We start from the raw sequence: 16,394 nt of genomic DNA, 5'->3' as shown, positions 1-16,394 counted from the left end.
GAACGTTTTCTTTACATTAAATATATTGCTTAATTGTAGGCTGGTCTAGGTTTTTTTTTTTTTTTTTTAACATCAGTCCCTTGTCGCTGTGGATTGAATGTAGAGATATTTGTATTTGCTTGCGATTGTAAGTCGCCCTGGATAAGGGCGTCTGCTAAGAAATAAATAATAATAATAATAATAATAATAGAAACATATTGTAGCCTTGCGATCTCGGTTAATGCAGGCAGGCGCACACATGTAAATAATTGCGCTGTATAAATAAGTTCAATGTGAACTCCAGCAACGAAACCTGGAGTGTTAACAAGGCAATAAGGTCTGCCCAATTTTTTAACTGATGTTAACTGTTGAGTGTTTTTTCTGGAGTGTGCGTGGTATAGGCAGGCACCCACGCAATGGCACAACTCGTCACACCTGTGTCAGTGGTCCACTCAGTGTAAATTGCCAAATCACTCTAATTAATGTCACTAGAAAAGCACCTGGACGGTAGTGTTTGGTAGGTAACTGTTGGTTTGAAAGATGATGGCGGCGTTGTGGAAATATGTCGTGATTGCGCTTTGCTGTGTACCGTTTGCTGCACCGCAGGAAGGTAATGTGGGCTACTGGCGGGGTTAGTGTGTTTTGTGTCTTATGTTTTGGTAGCACTGACTGTACCGGTACATAATGTTGGTGTGTTAACATACTCGTTTTACTGCTATCCAGACATTATGTCCTTTTGTGGAACGCTTAGTAGTGCGTATTTGGTTATTTTAAAGAGTATTCAGGTACAAAATTAAACCTTTCATTACATGAACCCTTTAACAAAATAGTTGCATGTTCCGCTTTATTCCAAACCCGTTTCTCCTGTAGCTGTGAGTACAGTCTGCGGCGTGGACTCGGTGGCTGTGAGGGTGTTGTTGGATTACTCTCGATCGGCGTTGCCTCTGGACCCGAGTGGCCTCCTGCTGGGACCCTGTCCTCCATCCAGCAGCAGCACCGGTAATAACATGGTGGTGTTCCAGTACGGGCTGCTGGACTGCCGCTTTATGCGCATGGTAAGTGGCTTCTAAGGGCTTGTATGTTGGGTTCACGTAAGAAGCGTTCGAGCTCTAATTCCACTGCCCCGTATTCCGCTGTACACGCTTGTATAAATACACACCTTGTACTTGGAAGCTTTTTCTAGCACTGCTAATGCAATATTGGCTGTGGTTGTAAAGGCATGTTTAAAAACGTATATTTCAGTTGTCATTGACGCTAGTATGTGTTACATAATTAAGCAATACAAACGTATTGGCAGCTGTGTATTGTCCTACTTGCTAGAACCAAAGTCATTGTATGTATTTTGCTCTTAATTGTATTAGGCTACTTGTACTGTGATTCTTAATGTATTTGTTTGATTATTATTATTATTATTATTATTATTTATTTCTTAGCAGACGCCCTTATCCAGGGCGACTTACAATTGTTACAAGATATCACATTATACATTATTTCACATTATACAGATATTACATTATTTTACATACAATTTCCCATTTTTACAGTTGGGTTTTTACTGGAGCAATCTAGGTAAAGTACCTTGCTCAAGGGTACAACAGCAGTGTCCCCCACTGGGGATTGAACCCACAACCCTCCGGTCAAGAGTCCAGAGCCCTAACCACTACTCCACACTGCTGATTGCAAGTAGCCCTGGATAAGGATGTCTGCTTAGAAGTAAATAAGGGTAAATTCTTGTGTGTGTGTTTAAAGAAAAGAGTATAAAAAACTAAATGCATTGTTTTGGCTTCAGGCTGTTGACATGCAGTGTGTGCCTTAACCCCAGTCTTGTAAAGGCTAACCTGGAGGTGTGTCTTACCCTTGAACTGCAGATGAAGTGTTAAATCTTTTTATCCATGTCTTGCCCAGGTTACTGCCAATGTTACTAGTTACATGAATGTGCTGACCTACAAGCCCACCCAGAGAGGCTTCTACCAGACTCCATTCAGTCAGGCTATTGTGTGCACCTATACCAAGTGAGTGCTGGACTTGGCTTAAATATGGTGTAACTCCTGTGAAGATGTGTTAAGCCTCTGGGCTGTTGATGCATTCAAGTATTGAGTCTTGCATCATGTCTGACATGACTTAACAGTATCTAATTTGTGGATTATTTTTAGAACTAAATTTCACAATCTATCTACTGTTATATAATTGGAGTTATTGCCTTTTAATGGGGAGCAGTTAAAGACCCATTTTATGGCGCTGATAGTTATTTCTGTGAAATCAAATGATTTACTGCGTTAGGAATTCTGGACCAGCTTCCTTACGGTGAAGGCAGCAAGAGTAAGTTTGCATTAAATATTGCCAATAATTGTTTACAATTCGGTGTCTTCTGCTGAATGCAAATTGTTTTGGTGTGTTGCTGTTCTAACTAAAGCTTTCTACCTGTGTTCTCCAGACCTGCTGGCTGGACTCCTCCAGTGTATAACCCTGCACTTGGGGATGCCTATGGGTTTGGGAAGCTGGAGTTTACCATGGGGATTATGAATGGTGAGTTTGCTGTCCTGCAATGTACACTTTGGTCTATTGGCTTGGAAAGGTGTCCAGTGCAACCCTAACCTGGCAGGGAGAGCAGCCTGTGGTGCTCATTGGGTCACTTCCTCTAGTCAAGTAGAACAATATTTTGATCTCTTTCTCTGGTGCTGGTCAATGCTGTACTGGCTAGTGAGATGAGTTGGGTGGGTTTCTGTTCTCATGCTCCCCTCCTTGATGTCACAGATGACTTCTCAGCCCCACGCACCTCCAGTCTGTTCTTCCTGGGGTCCCTCATCAACATCGCGGCTGCAGTGAAGCAACAATTCCACATGCCGCTGATGGTCTACATGGAAGAGTGTGTTGCTGCCAGCACTCCAGAGCTGAGCCCTTCAAGCCAGACCTACCCGCTCATCACCAACCACGGGTAGATATTCACTGCAAGCTGTGTAGTAAAGGCAACATTTAAATCTGAATGTTTAGCACTTGGGAGCACAGTCCTGCTTGGATTTAGGAATGGGTGTTGAATGGTCAGCTTTGTGAACATGGCAAAAGCTCAGCTGAACTAAACTGGGAAGGCATAGATTGTAGCTGGGCTTTAATTTAGGTAAGATGTCCATGATTTGTGGAAACCAGCCCCAAGTTAAGTTCAAACTTTCCACTAGTGCACACAAAGGGTTGGAATGTAATTTTGTACAGGAAGTCTCCCTGGAACACAGGAAGTCTTGCTCGCTCCTTTCTTCTGGTGGTTGTCTGCAGTCCCTGAGTCCTGGCCAGTGCTTCCCCCTGCTCAGTGCTCTTTCTCCTTGCAGATGCTTTGTAGACGGCCAGGCTGGTAATTCCAGGTTTCTGCCCAGAGTCCAGACCTCTGAGATCCGTCTGGTTGTCCAGGCCTTCAGGTTTACACAACTGAATACAGATGTGAGTATTTGATGGGTTGATCTGTGTTGTATTGGAAGTCTCAGGGCAGCTAGTTACCAAGATTCTCTACTTGTTTAATGAATTCTTTGAGTATCTGATGTGGTGCTTGTAATGTGCATAACTTTTTTTTTTGTAAATTTGGTTTCTAGAGCAAATGTTAGTTTTATTAGTGGTCCTTTTTTAATCAAATTATTTTCTAGGTCTATATCCATTGCCGCTTGCTGGCCTGGGACCCTGCCCAGCTCAATGACCCCACCAAGAAAGCCTGTTCATTCAACCAGAGAACCAGGAGGTAAGGACTGGACCCTGCTGAGGCTGCTCTCTGTAGAAGGGGTGTGCAGGGGCTGTGAGGTCCAGTTAACCAACACCACAGGGACACAATCAGTTCTGTGCCTCCTTACAGTTGTGTGGCGAAATTATTGAAATGTGTTGAGGTTGTTGGTAACTGGAGGAAATGAGGTGTGTGCACATGTCCCTAAGGTGGGGTTTCCTGGTCCTGGGGGACCCTTGTGTCTGGTTTGGTTCTCAATTGCTCAATTAGGCCTTTAATCCAACTACAATTTTGAAGTAACTTAATTAGTGCTTTTTTAAGAGATGGAGACAATTAAAGGTTTAAGCACATTAGTTCAAATAATGGTTTTGATTTAAGTGATACACTTGTGTTCCAGCTGGGAGCTCCTGGATAACCCTGGTCGGAGCTCTGTGTGCAGCTGCTGTACCTCCAACTGCAATCTGAGGAAGAGGAGGGACACGGGTACGAATTCTACTTTCTATATAGTTTACACAGGTGGTGTGTGGGGGGTTTTATATACTTTTTTTGGTACGGTTTTAAATTTTAACTTCTATGGTGAGTGACTTTTTAAAATGGATGGCAGCCAACAAAGCATGCTCAAATAGGTCTGCCAGAGCCTGTATTGCAAAAGAACCATTCCCCCTCCCAACCAGAGGCTGCTTGCTGGTACTCTGCTCAATGGCCTGTTGCCATCAGTTTTGCTTCTCTTGGGTAGTTTTTCATCCAGCACCCTCTTGGCCTGCCCCCTGGTGTAGTGACTGGTCCTGCATGCTGTAAAGCAGCAGGTCCTGTTTTCTAACCAAGCTCCTCTTCTCCTGAGCAGCTGAAGAGGGGTTGAGACACACTGCAGTGCTGGGACCCCTGAGGATCCTTCCTGAAGAGCTGTCTGCTGGAAGCCAGGAATTCTACCAGAGGAGCCCTGCTCTGTCACTGGAGGGTGAGCTCAGCCTGCAGTCTCCAAACCAGTGTGCACTTGGCTTCCTTGTCCATGGCTTGCATGACCTGATCTTTACAGTAGAGGTTCCCCTACAATTGTGCTGAAGAACTTAATGCATGTTGTGTTTCTGCAAAGTCAATAGCATAGAACTTGAATTGCCACAAAGCCGTGACTAAGCTTTAATGTTCCTAGTGGAACAAATGGACATGGTTGGTAGGGGAGTGCAATGTCCCAAGTGTGCTTCCCTGCAAGTCCTAAAGGAAGAAACCCTACTTGAATTGGCTACTAGGCACTGTGGAGAGAATGGCAGCCTTTCCTGTTCTTAACCCCTTCCTCCTACTCTCTCTCTTCCCCCAGAGCCCCAGCAGGCTCTGGCCTGGCTGCCTGTCCTGGCTGCTCCCCTGCTCCTGATGGCTGTCCTGGGAGCCCTGTCTCTGGGCTACTACATGTGCGTGTGGCATCATCCCAGACTCTTCTCCAAGTCCAGCAGGGAGCTCCTCGTTCCTGTCCCCGTTGATGAAATGCACACAGCAGTTGGCACGGTTTCCAGCAGCTCGCCAGCAAGGCATTTCTGATTTCTTGTATGTTGCGAAATAAAATGGATACATAAAGACCCTCCTGTCCTGTGAGATTTCTGCCACTGAGTAACATTTTTTTTTTATCCTGAGTTTGTTTTTAGGGCATCCAACATCTTTCTGCCAGATAATTGCTCCCCTTGCATAACAGGGTTTCTGTTATTTTTAGTTTAGTCAATTTACATTTAGCATTAAGTGAAAGTTACTTCTACAAAACCAGTAAAGCTGGGTTAACCAAGTTTGAGCATTAATCTGTACTGGGCAGATAGCCTCCAGAGGCACTGGAGAAATAGTGGCTTATTTATTTTTGTGGGGGGGACACTATTTAATGGTGTCTGATACTTTACCTGGGTACTTGTATACCTCAACATTAGCTGGGAGAGCGTTCAATTTGGTTTTGTAGTTCTGTGCAGGGAGAAATGTTGCTGGACCTGTTAACTGGTGCCATTTCCAACTCCATTTCTTGCTAGTTTGAAAGACCATTATAAATTCCTTCCATTTCAACCCCTTGTATGCAATGTATCCTTCTGCTCATCTGTATACCTCTTGCTCACTAATCTTGTAACTGAATGGATGCATGTGTGTTTTTTTTTTTTTTTAAAAAAAAAAATTATTTTAAATAGGCTTCTGGGCTGCACTGTCAATTAGCTGCAGGGGATTTAACTAGGACTGTAAAATTGACAAGCTAATTTAAACTATCCAATATTGCTGTAAAATTGTTCATAAATAGTCTCTTTGGGGACCAAAACAAACGTCAAAGTGGAAGAAAAGAAATTGGTGAAACAACACATGTTCTAGGACCATGTGTTCAGTGTGAAAACCTCAATCGTTGTTCAAAGCACAAACTCCTGTTGAGTGAGTTGCTGAACATCTGGCTGTAAGACTACGGACATGTTGCCAAGCAAAGGTGGTGGAGAACGTAGCTTTGAGTCTGTTGGTGCAATTCAATTGAACCTGGAGCTGTGCTGTTGAGCCTGACAAACACTCCTCAGTGATCAAGCTCCACGTTCCCTGTTTATTGCATTAACTCCCCCAGGTTTTTGTTTGTTTGTTTTCCACCTACGTGGGAAGTCAATAAAATTTGAGAAATCCTGGATTAATATGTGAAAATTAACAGGTTTGATGTCCGTGTTTCAGTATCTCTAATTCATTGAATCCCAGAATTTTGGGAGATCCCTACATGGTGCAGGATGCTCCTTCTTGGATGGATCCCTGTATATTAAAATTGGGGCTGGAGGCAGAAAGGTATCTTCAGTAGAAATGATGGATTAAGCTGGCTCCCCCTGGAGACAGTTTTGTTGTACAGCAAATCCATTGTGTTGCTGCATTGGGCAGCTAACACTTTCCTGTTGGACGCCCATGTTGGTATTTATTATTTATTTCTTAGCGGACGCCCTTAGCCAGGGCGACTTACAATTGTTACAAGATATCACATTATTTTACATGATACAGATATCACATTATTTTACATACAATTACCCATTTATACAGTTGGGTTTTTACTGGAGCAATCTAGGTAAAGTACCTTGCTCAAGCGTACAACAGCAGTGTCCCCCACTGGGGATTGAACCCACAACCCTTCGGTCAAGAGTCCAGAGCCCTAACTGTTCCCCAACTCTGAGGATTGGTTTTTCCAGCAGGACAATGCTCCATGCCATACAGCCAGGTCAATCAAGGTGTGGATGGAGGACCACCAGATCAAGACCCTGTCATGGCCAGCCCAATCTCCAGACCTGAACCCCATTGAAAACCTCTGGAATGTGATCAAGAGGAAGATGGATGATCACAAGCCATCAAACAAAGCCGAGCTGCTTGAATTTTTGCGCCAGGAGTGGCATAAAGTCACCCAACATCAATGTGAGAGACTGGTGGAGAACATGCCAAGACGCATGAAAGCTGTGATTGAAAATCAGGGTTATTCCACCAAATATTGATTTCTGAACTCTTCCTAAGTTAAAATATTAGTATTGTGTTGTTTAAAAATGAATATAAACTTATTTTCTTTGCATTATTCGAGGTCTGACAACACTGCATCTTTTTTGTTATTTTGACCAGTTGTCATTTTCTGCAAATAAATGCTCTAAATGACAAGATTTCCATTACACGAGAGTAGATGTTAAAACTTCATGCTGATTTGAACTCGGCTCTCGCCAAGATAAGCACCAACTAAGACGTAGCTTCACAGTAAACTAATGTGATCCATATGTGTCTCCATCCATTTACGTTTCCTTCCATATGATGATGTAGATATCCTTCTGTCTGGTGTTAATGGCTGAAGTGTAATGCTGGCTCCAGGGATCAGCTTATTTTGCCTCCCTGGCGCATCAGCACACACGACGGCTGCGATGCTGGCTCCGGGGATCAACCAAAGTGCGGCCTCCCCAGCGCATCAGCATGACAACCGTCTGGATTGAGCTAAGTAGGGTACATCTCTGGGGTTTTCAAGTGGGCACCTTCCATCCTCAGTGTTTCGTCGACTAGCCCACGACACCTCAAGAGGGCTCGACGGTGATTCTGGCCTCCCAGCATCACCCCCCTCCGTCCCCCACTCAACTCAGCCCAGCTTACTTACCTGTACATCAGCGTTTCTTTCTTTCTATTGTGCTTGAGATCCCCAGCCAGAATCTTTCCGTCTCAACCACAGCCAGTTGCTGCTCCTCTCTGCTGCTTCAGGTAAGTTCTTCACTGTGCGACGCAACTCTTGGCCACTGAATCCGACGTCTCTGAGAAACCGGGTTGTAGAGTGTGCCACAAATCCTCGACAACCCACTTCCACTGGGTAAACCCGAACTCTCCATCCTCGCTGTTCCGCTTCAGTGGCTAGTTGAGCATACCGCAGTCTCTTCCTCTCATACGCCTCATCTACAGCATCCTCCCATGGCACTGTTAACTCTACCAGGTGAACAAGGCGTGCTGATCCAGACCACAAGACAATATCTGGTCGAAGGCTAGTGGTGGCAATCTCAGGTGGAAAAATAAGCCGTTGACCAACATCTGCCAGCATTTTCCAGTCTCTAGCAGCTTCCAGTTGTCCTGGGCGAGGATTGGTTTTAACACCTTTTCTTGGTGGTTGCTCTCCTGGGTGGAGGAATGTTGTCTTTTGTGTGTAATGTTTTGATGGAACAGGTGACAACTTATTGGTCATGTTACGCTTGTCTTCCAATGCTAAGGCCAAACATCGCAGCACCTGGTCATGGCGCCAAGTAAACCGTCCTTGGCTAAGAGCCACCTTACATCCTGTCAAAATGTGCCTTAATGTTGCAGGTAATGAACACAAATGACATGAGGGATCCTCTCCTACCCAGAGGTTTAGGTTCTGTGTTGACCTGATGAGGAAACTGATCCTGCTCTGTTCCATTGACCATAGGTCTTGCCAGCCAATCTTGCGTTGTTCCACACTCTCCCATCTCATCCATTCTCCCTGCTTGGCCTGGGAAATGGCATTTATACACCTCATCCTCTCCTCCTGCTTTTGCACCTCGTTGACTACCAGCTTCCTCCTTTGAGCTGGGGCTGCCTTGTGCCATGTAGGAGGAGCTGAACTGAAACCAAGACCCCCTCTTCCATGCTGAACTTGCCCCATGATATCACCAATTCGAAGGGCAGCCTTTGCATCTTCCACAGCTTTCTTTGCCGCCCACTTTCTTCCAGTTTTCAACACAGGTGCTGCCTCCCTTACGCATTTATCGCGTGACTCTACTAATGTCATTTCCAGTCTGACCTTGGCGCACTTAAACTCCTCGGTTAGAGCAGAGACTGGTAGCTGCAGTATTCCTTTACCATAAAGTCCCACTCTGCTGAGGCAGCGTGGAACTCCCAACCATTTCCTGATGTATGAACTGATTAAAGCTTCCAGCTTCTCTACTGTTGTCAAAGAAACCTCGTACACAGTCGGTGGCCACAGCAACCTCGGCAGTAGACCAAACTGAAAGCACCAGAGTTTTAGTTTACCTGGTAGAGCGCAGCTGTCTATGCTCTTCAACCCTTCCACTGCTTGTTGTCTAACTTCTCCCACACGAACTGTGTCCTTTAGATCCCCGTCGTACCATCTCCCAAGACTCTTCACTGGCTTCTCAGACACTGTTGGTATTGCCTCACCATTAATGAAGAATGTTTTATCTACTACTTTGCCTTTAATTATAGAGATGCTCCTTGATTTAGTGGGCTTGAATTGCATTCGTGCCCATTCAATGTTATTGGTTAACTTGCCCAATAATCGATTAGTGCAGGCTACTATTGTAGTCATGGTTGTCATGTCATCCATGTATGCTCGAATTGGTGGTAGTCACATTCCAGAAGCCAAGCGCTACTACCTACCCATTTTGATGCCCTAATGATTACTTCCATTGCCATGGTAAAAGCCAGTGGAGAAATGGTGCATCCTGCCATTATTCCAACCTCTAGGCATTGCCATGTAGTGCTGAATTCTGAAGATGACAATCTCTGAGCAATAATGCTGAAGAAAATCTTGCCTTCTACGTTTAATAGGGAAATGGGACGAAACTGACTGATGCTTGTAGAATCTTTTTCTTTAGGTATAAAGACTCCACCTGCTCGGCGCCATGCTCTTGGTACAACCTGTTTTTCCCATGCCACTTTCATCAATTTCCACAGAATTCGTAGAACTCCTGAAGCACTCTTGAACACTCTGTACGGAACTCCATTAGGCCCTGGAGATGATGAAGCCCTTGCTTTTTTCACAGCTTGCTCTATTTCTTTCCACTTAGGTGCACAGTCCTCCATTTGGTATTCTGGTGGATTGATAGGTGGGATGTCTGATGGAATTGACATAGGCTCCTGCCTTTTTGAATCTGTATGTGTTTCCTACAAATATCTCTCCAGCTCGACCTTAGATGCTTTTAGTGTGCCATTCTTCTCACTGGTGAATAACTTCTTTACAAATTTGAATGGGTCTTTATAAAAGTTAGCTCTCGCACGCTCCTTCTTTTTGTAGCGTTTCCGTAGGCGCTCAGCACTGCTTATCTTTTATGACCCTTTGTAAGAGATTGAGTCCCTCCTTCTGACTTTGTTCTGCTCTTCTCCATTGGTTCCTCAGCTGTCTCCTTTCTCTAACCAAGCGTTCAATCTCCTGCTGCCGTCTAGACTTTCCAGGAATAGTTTGTACTTTTTCCTTCCTTTTTTTTATTTGGAATTTGGGAGAAATGTTGTCAGTAGTTTATAGAATAAAACAAAAATGTTCATTTTACCCAAACACATACCTATAAATAGTAAAACCAGAGAAACTGATAATTTTGCAGTGGTCTCTTAATTTTTTCCAGAGCTGTATGTATTTTTTATAGTTTGCACGTTATTAGTAGACAGGAAAGGCAATTGCACACAATACCATTGGTGCATACTGTATACATATAGACGCAGCTATGAGAACGTAAAAAATGAACGGGGTGTAATCAAGTTTTTTTTTTTTTTTTTTTGAAAATTACGAGAATTACCGATTAAATCAAAATCACTCAATGTAGAAAAGGCATTGGATATTTTAAACATGTTTTCATTTTATTGTTTTTACTTTTGCTCGGACAGGCTACTTGTAAGTTCAGTGATACCGTAAGTATCGACCTTAGAATCATAAAACAGTGCATTTAAATGGCAGTATACTGCATGCATTATTTCCTTATCAAAAGACATACCTTCAGAAATACACAAAGAATGTCTGAGAACGGGCAATGAACGTCTCTGCCATTTTATTTGCTTATTTCAAAATATTTGTGTTAACAATTGTAGAAATACTGAAACCGACAATGTATTAAATACCATTCTGAATATGAATATAGCTGAATTCTGAATTGTACCGATCTCGATTAACGCACCACACAGGGCGAGGCAATCCACACACAGGCGGAGGGCGGCGCGAACCCGGGTTATTACCGGCGCTGCTGCTGGATGGAGGACAGGGTCCCAGCAGGAGGCCACTCGGGTCCAGAGGCAACGCCGATCGAGCTGCTCCCCTGCCAGGTTAGTGTTGCACTGGACACCTTCCTAAAGCAATAGACCAAGTGTACATTGCAGGATAGCAAACTCACCATTCATAATCCCCATGGTAAACTCCAGCTTCCCAAACCCATAGGCATCCCCAAGTGCAGGGTTATACACTGGAGGAGTCCAGCCAGCAGGTCTGGAGAACACAGGAAGAAAGCTTTAGTTAGAACAGCAACACACCAAAACAATTTGCATTCAGCAGAAGACACTGAATTGTAAACTGTTTATTGGCAATATTTAATGCAAACTTGGCAAAAAGCTGGTCTAGAATTCCTAATGCAGTAAATCACTTGATTTTGCACAGATTACTTCGTGCCATAAGATAGGTTAAAATAACTGCTCCCCATTAAAAAGGCACAAAAAAAAAAAAAGATTGTAAAGAGTTCTCAAAAGGAAAGCCACAAATTAGAGACCATTAAGTCAAGCAGACATGTATGACTCAATACCCCAAAGGTTTAACACATCTTCACAGGAGTTACAGCATGTTTAAGCCAAGTCCAGCACTCACTTGGTATAGGTGCACACAATAGCCCGATTGAATGGAGTCTGGTAGAAGCCTCTCTGGGTGGGCTTGTAGGTCAGCACATTCATGTAACTGGTAACATTGGCAGTAACCTGGGCAAGACATGGATTAAAAAAAAAACTGAACAGAGATTAAACACTTGACCTGCAGTTCAAAAGGCAAGACACACCTCCACAAGATTGGTGTTACAACACACACCACCTGTCAAACAGCCCAAAGCCAAGACAATGCATTTAGTTTGTTTAAAGGAAAAAAAGTGCAAATACTCAAGTCATTACCCTTACAAAAGCTGCCAATACAAAATTTGTATCATTTAGTCCTGCACATCCTAGCATCAATTAAATATACACTTAAAGCCATTACAGCCAAAACCAATATTGCATAATCACTGCAGGAAAATTCATTAAATTACAATGCATATACAAGCATGTTCTGTGCAATACAGTGTAATTTGAGCCCAAACACTTCATACAAGCCGTTAGAAGCCACTTACCATGCGCATAAAGCGGCAGTCCAGCAGGCCGTACTGGAACACCACCATGTTATTACCGGCGCTGCTGCTGGATGGAGGACAGGGTCCCAGCAGGAGGCCACTCGGGTCCAGAGGCAACGCCGATCGAGAGTAATCCAACAACACCCTCACAGCCACCGAGTCCACGCCGCAGGCTGTACTCACAGCTACAGGGGAAACGGGTTTGGAATAAAGCGGAACATACAACTATTTTGTTAAAGGGTTCATGTAATGAAAGGTTTAATTTTGAACCTGAATACTCTTTAAAATAACCAAATACGCACTACTAAGTGTTCCACAAAAGGACATAATGTCTGGATAGCACCAACATTATGTACCGGTACAGTCAGTGCTACCAAAACATAAGGCACAAAACACACTAACCCCGCCAGTAGCCCACATTACCTTCCTGCGGTGCAGCAAACGGTACACAGCACAGCGCAAACACGACATATTTCCACAACACCACTGCCATCATCTTTCAAACCAACAGTTACCTACCAAACAATACCGTCCAGGTGCTTTTCTAGTGACATTAATTAGAGTGATTTGGCAATTAACACTGAGTGGACCACTGACACAGGTGTGAGGAGTTGTGCCATTGCGTGGGTGCCTGCCTATACCACGCACACTCCAGTCACTCCACACTTATTTGTGTCAGTCGCTGACACAAATAACATTTCGTGATTTGAGCATTTATTATCAAAGAACGAAATGCAAGGTTATTTCGGTCTTTGAGCAAATTATTTTGGTCAAAGTGCAAAATGGAAAATATCAAACAAGCAAAGATAGAAACATAAAAGAAGAGACAGCTTCTTCGGTCTTTGAGTAAAGAGATATAATCAAATTGGTGAATGTGCTTTGAGAAAATGCACAGTTCATGAACGGATTTTGAGGATTCAAGGCTCCATTTCTTTCAAGTGCAACAACTTCTGTCAAACAAAGAAGTGCTTCTGTGCGCGAGGGCGTGCAACGCATTTCTAAATGCCACAGCATCACGTCTTGCAAAAACAAATACCAATACAGTGATGTGTAGGCCTATGTTTCTATATCTAAACTGGGATTTTTTTAATGAGCTCTCATTATGGTTTCTTATATGTATCTAATTTGATTGAACTACTTTAATTTATTATTATTATTTGTTTATTTAGCAGACGCCTTTATCCAAGGCGACTTACAGAGACTCGGGTGTGTGAACTATGCATCAGCTGCAGTCACTTACAACTACGTCTCACCCGAAAGACGGAGCACAAGAAGATTAAATGACTTGCTCAGGGTCACACAATGCGTCAGTGGCTGAAGTGGGATTTGAACCGGGGACTTCCTGGTTACAAGCCTAGTTCTTTAACCACTGGACCACACAGCCTCCTAATTTGACCTGACTGTTGTTATCTAAACAATTAAAACGGTGTTATAAAACGAGGCTCAGAAGCTCAGTGCTCTCAATATGGTTTATTTTGAAAATGTTCATTTACCAAAGTTGTCATCATCTAAAATAAAAACATTTAAGAAGGGTTTCTTGTTGTCAAGCAGTCTCCGTCTTTATTCCACAAGCCACTGTCTGGTGCTGATGGGGTCTGCATACCCCGTTTTCTAAAAAGTGGTAGTTCACCGCTTTCTATAATTTATGAGAACATTAAACGTTCAATTAGCATATTTTTTCTTTCTTTCTTTCTCTTATAAAACAGTGATTAGACGAACGTGTTTAGACATTTGATTTTGCAGTTTAAATACTTTGTATACAATAGTCTTATAATATGAATAATGTTGCTTTTTTTAGTTGTTTCCTCAAAAACGGTAATTTCTAAATAACAATGCGAGAACATTACAAACGCTATTTCAAATTCGCTTGAAGTTGAGTGTTTGAGGTCACTATCCTGCTAAATTGGTTGTGCTAACTTCCTGCATAAATAATAAATACTTAAATAATAAATCTATGACGTGTCTCTCATAAATGAAACTTACGGATTTCCTGTTCATTCAATATTCGCAATTTGAGCAACATAATTTACTCAAAGACCAAATTAACATTTCATTTCGTTCTTTGCTAATTTGTAAATGCTCAAATCCCGATTTTTTTTTCCTCTCGGCGATTGACCGAATCCTCACCGAGTGTAATATGTACACCAGTGGTATATATTTTGTGTAACTATCGGTCTTGTCTAATAACGTGCATATTATATAAAAAAAAGAAGATAATGCGTGGGGAACACCCTACATTATCTTGTCGACGTGACCTATATGAGAAATAATAAATTCAAAAAAACTAATATTAATATATTATAAGGCTACAGATGAGTCAAAACTAGAGCTTTTTGGCAAGTCACATCAGCTCTATGTTCACAGACGAAAAAATGAAGCTTTCAAAGAAAAGAACACCATACCTACAGTGAAACATGGAGGAGGCTCGATTATGTTTTGGGGCTGCTTTGCTGCGCCTGGCACAGGGTGCCTTGAATCTGTGCAGGGCACAATTAAATCTCAAGACTATCAAGGCATTCTGGAGCGAAACGTACTGCCCAGTGTCAGAAAGCTCTGTCTCAGTCGCAGGTCATGGGTCCTCCAACAGGATAATGACCCAAAACACACAGCTCAAAGCACCCAAGAATGGATAAGAACAAAACATTGGACTATTCTGAAGTGGCCTTCTATGAGTCCTGATCTGAATCCTATCGAACATCTATGGAAAGAGCTGAAACTTGCAGTCTGGAGAAGGCACCCATCAAACCTGAGACAGCTGGAGCAGTTTGCTCAGGAAGAGTGGGCCAAACTACCTGTTAACAGGTGCAGAAGTCTCATTGAGAGCTACAGAAAACGTTTGATTGCAGTGATTGCCTCTAAAGGTTGTGCAACAAAATATTAGGTTAGCGGTCCCATCATTTTTGTCCATGCCATTTTCATTTGATTTATTATTTACAATATTATGTTGAATAAAAAATCAAAAGCAAAGTTTGATTTCTATTAAATATGGAATAAACAATGGTGGATGCCAATTACTTTTGTCAGTTTCAAGTTATTTCAGAGAAAATTGTGCATTCTTTGTTTTTTGTGGAGGGGTACCAACAAATTTGAGCACGTCTGTAAATCCAGGATTTCTCAAATTCTATTGACTTCCCACGTAGGTGGAAAACAAACAAACAAAAACCTGGGGGAGTTAATGCAATAAACAGGGAACGTGGAGCTTGATCACTGAGGAGTGTTTGTCAGGCTCAACAGCACAGCTCCAGGTTCAATTGAATTGCACCATCAGACTCAAAGATATGTTCTCCACCACCTTTGCTTGGCAACATGTCTGTAGTCTTGCAACTCACCCAACAGGAGTTTGTGCTTTGAACAATGATTGAGGTTTTCACACTGAACGCTTGGTCCTAGAACATGTGTTTCACCAATTTCTTTTCTTCCACTTTGACGTTTGTTTTGGTCCCCAAAGAGACTCTATTTATGAACAATTTTACAGCAATATTGGATAGTTTAAATTTGCTTGTCAATTTTACAGTCCTAGTTAAATCCCCTGCAGCTAATTGACAGTGCAGCCCAGAAGCCTATTTAAAATAAATTTAAAAAAAAAAACACACATGCATCCATTCAGTTACAAGATTAGTGAGCAAGAGGTATAGAGATGACCAGAAGGATACATTGCATACAAGGGGTTGAAATGGAAGGAATTTATAATGGTCTTTCAAACTAGCAAGAAATGGAGTTGGAAATTGCACCATGCAGCAGTTAACAGGTCCAGCAACATTTCTCCCCACACAGAACTACAAAACCAAATTGAAAGCTCTCCCAGCTAATGTTAAGAGGTACACAAGTACCCAGGTTAAATATCAGACACCATTAGATAGTGCCCCCCACAAAAAAAAAAAAGCCACTATTTCTCCAGTGCCCCTGGTGGCTATCTGCCCAGTACAGATTAATGCCCAATCAAACTTAGCCCAGCTTTACTGGTTTTGTAGAAGTAACTTTCACTTAATGCTAAATGTAAATTTACTAAACTAAAATGACAGAGGCCCTGTACCAATCCTGTTACGCAAGGGGAGCAATTATCCGGCAGAAAGATGTTGGATGCATGAAAACAAAAACGTTACTCGGTGGCAGAAATCACAGGACAGGAGAGGGTCTTTATGTAGCCATTTTATTTTGCAACATACAAGAAA

At 42.7% G+C, this 16,394-nt stretch overlaps 1 protein-coding gene across 2 annotated transcripts; it reads left to right on the top strand.

The window, feature by feature from the left end:
• The first annotated feature begins 483 nt into the window (after positions 1–483).
• Positions 484–5,250, top strand: LOC131699075 (zona pellucida sperm-binding protein 3-like). Of its 2 annotated transcripts, none has more exons than XM_058994813.1 (10): positions 484–589; positions 850–1,034; positions 1,885–1,991; positions 2,414–2,505; positions 2,734–2,914; positions 3,300–3,408; positions 3,609–3,700; positions 4,077–4,162; positions 4,524–4,637; positions 4,995–5,250. In XM_058994813.1, exons 1-10 carry the CDS (start codon positions 520–522, stop codon positions 5,210–5,212), a joined length of 1,254 nt encoding a protein of 417 aa, XP_058850796.1. In that variant the 5' UTR covers positions 484–519; the 3' UTR covers positions 5,213–5,250. The 2 variants fall into 2 exon arrangements, with proteins under 2 accessions (XP_058850796.1, XP_058850795.1); XM_058994812.1 differs by having other exon boundaries at positions 484–610.
• The last annotated feature ends 11,144 nt before the right edge of the window (positions 5,251–16,394 follow it).

The sequence above is a fragment of the Acipenser ruthenus genome, chromosome 21 (genome assembly GCF_902713425.1).
Source record: "Acipenser ruthenus chromosome 21, fAciRut3.2 maternal haplotype, whole genome shotgun sequence".
Classification (NCBI taxonomy): Eukaryota; Metazoa; Chordata; class Actinopteri; order Acipenseriformes; family Acipenseridae; genus Acipenser; species Acipenser ruthenus.
Note: the sequence above shows the minus strand (reverse complement) of the source record. Positions and strands in the feature narration are given on the sequence as shown.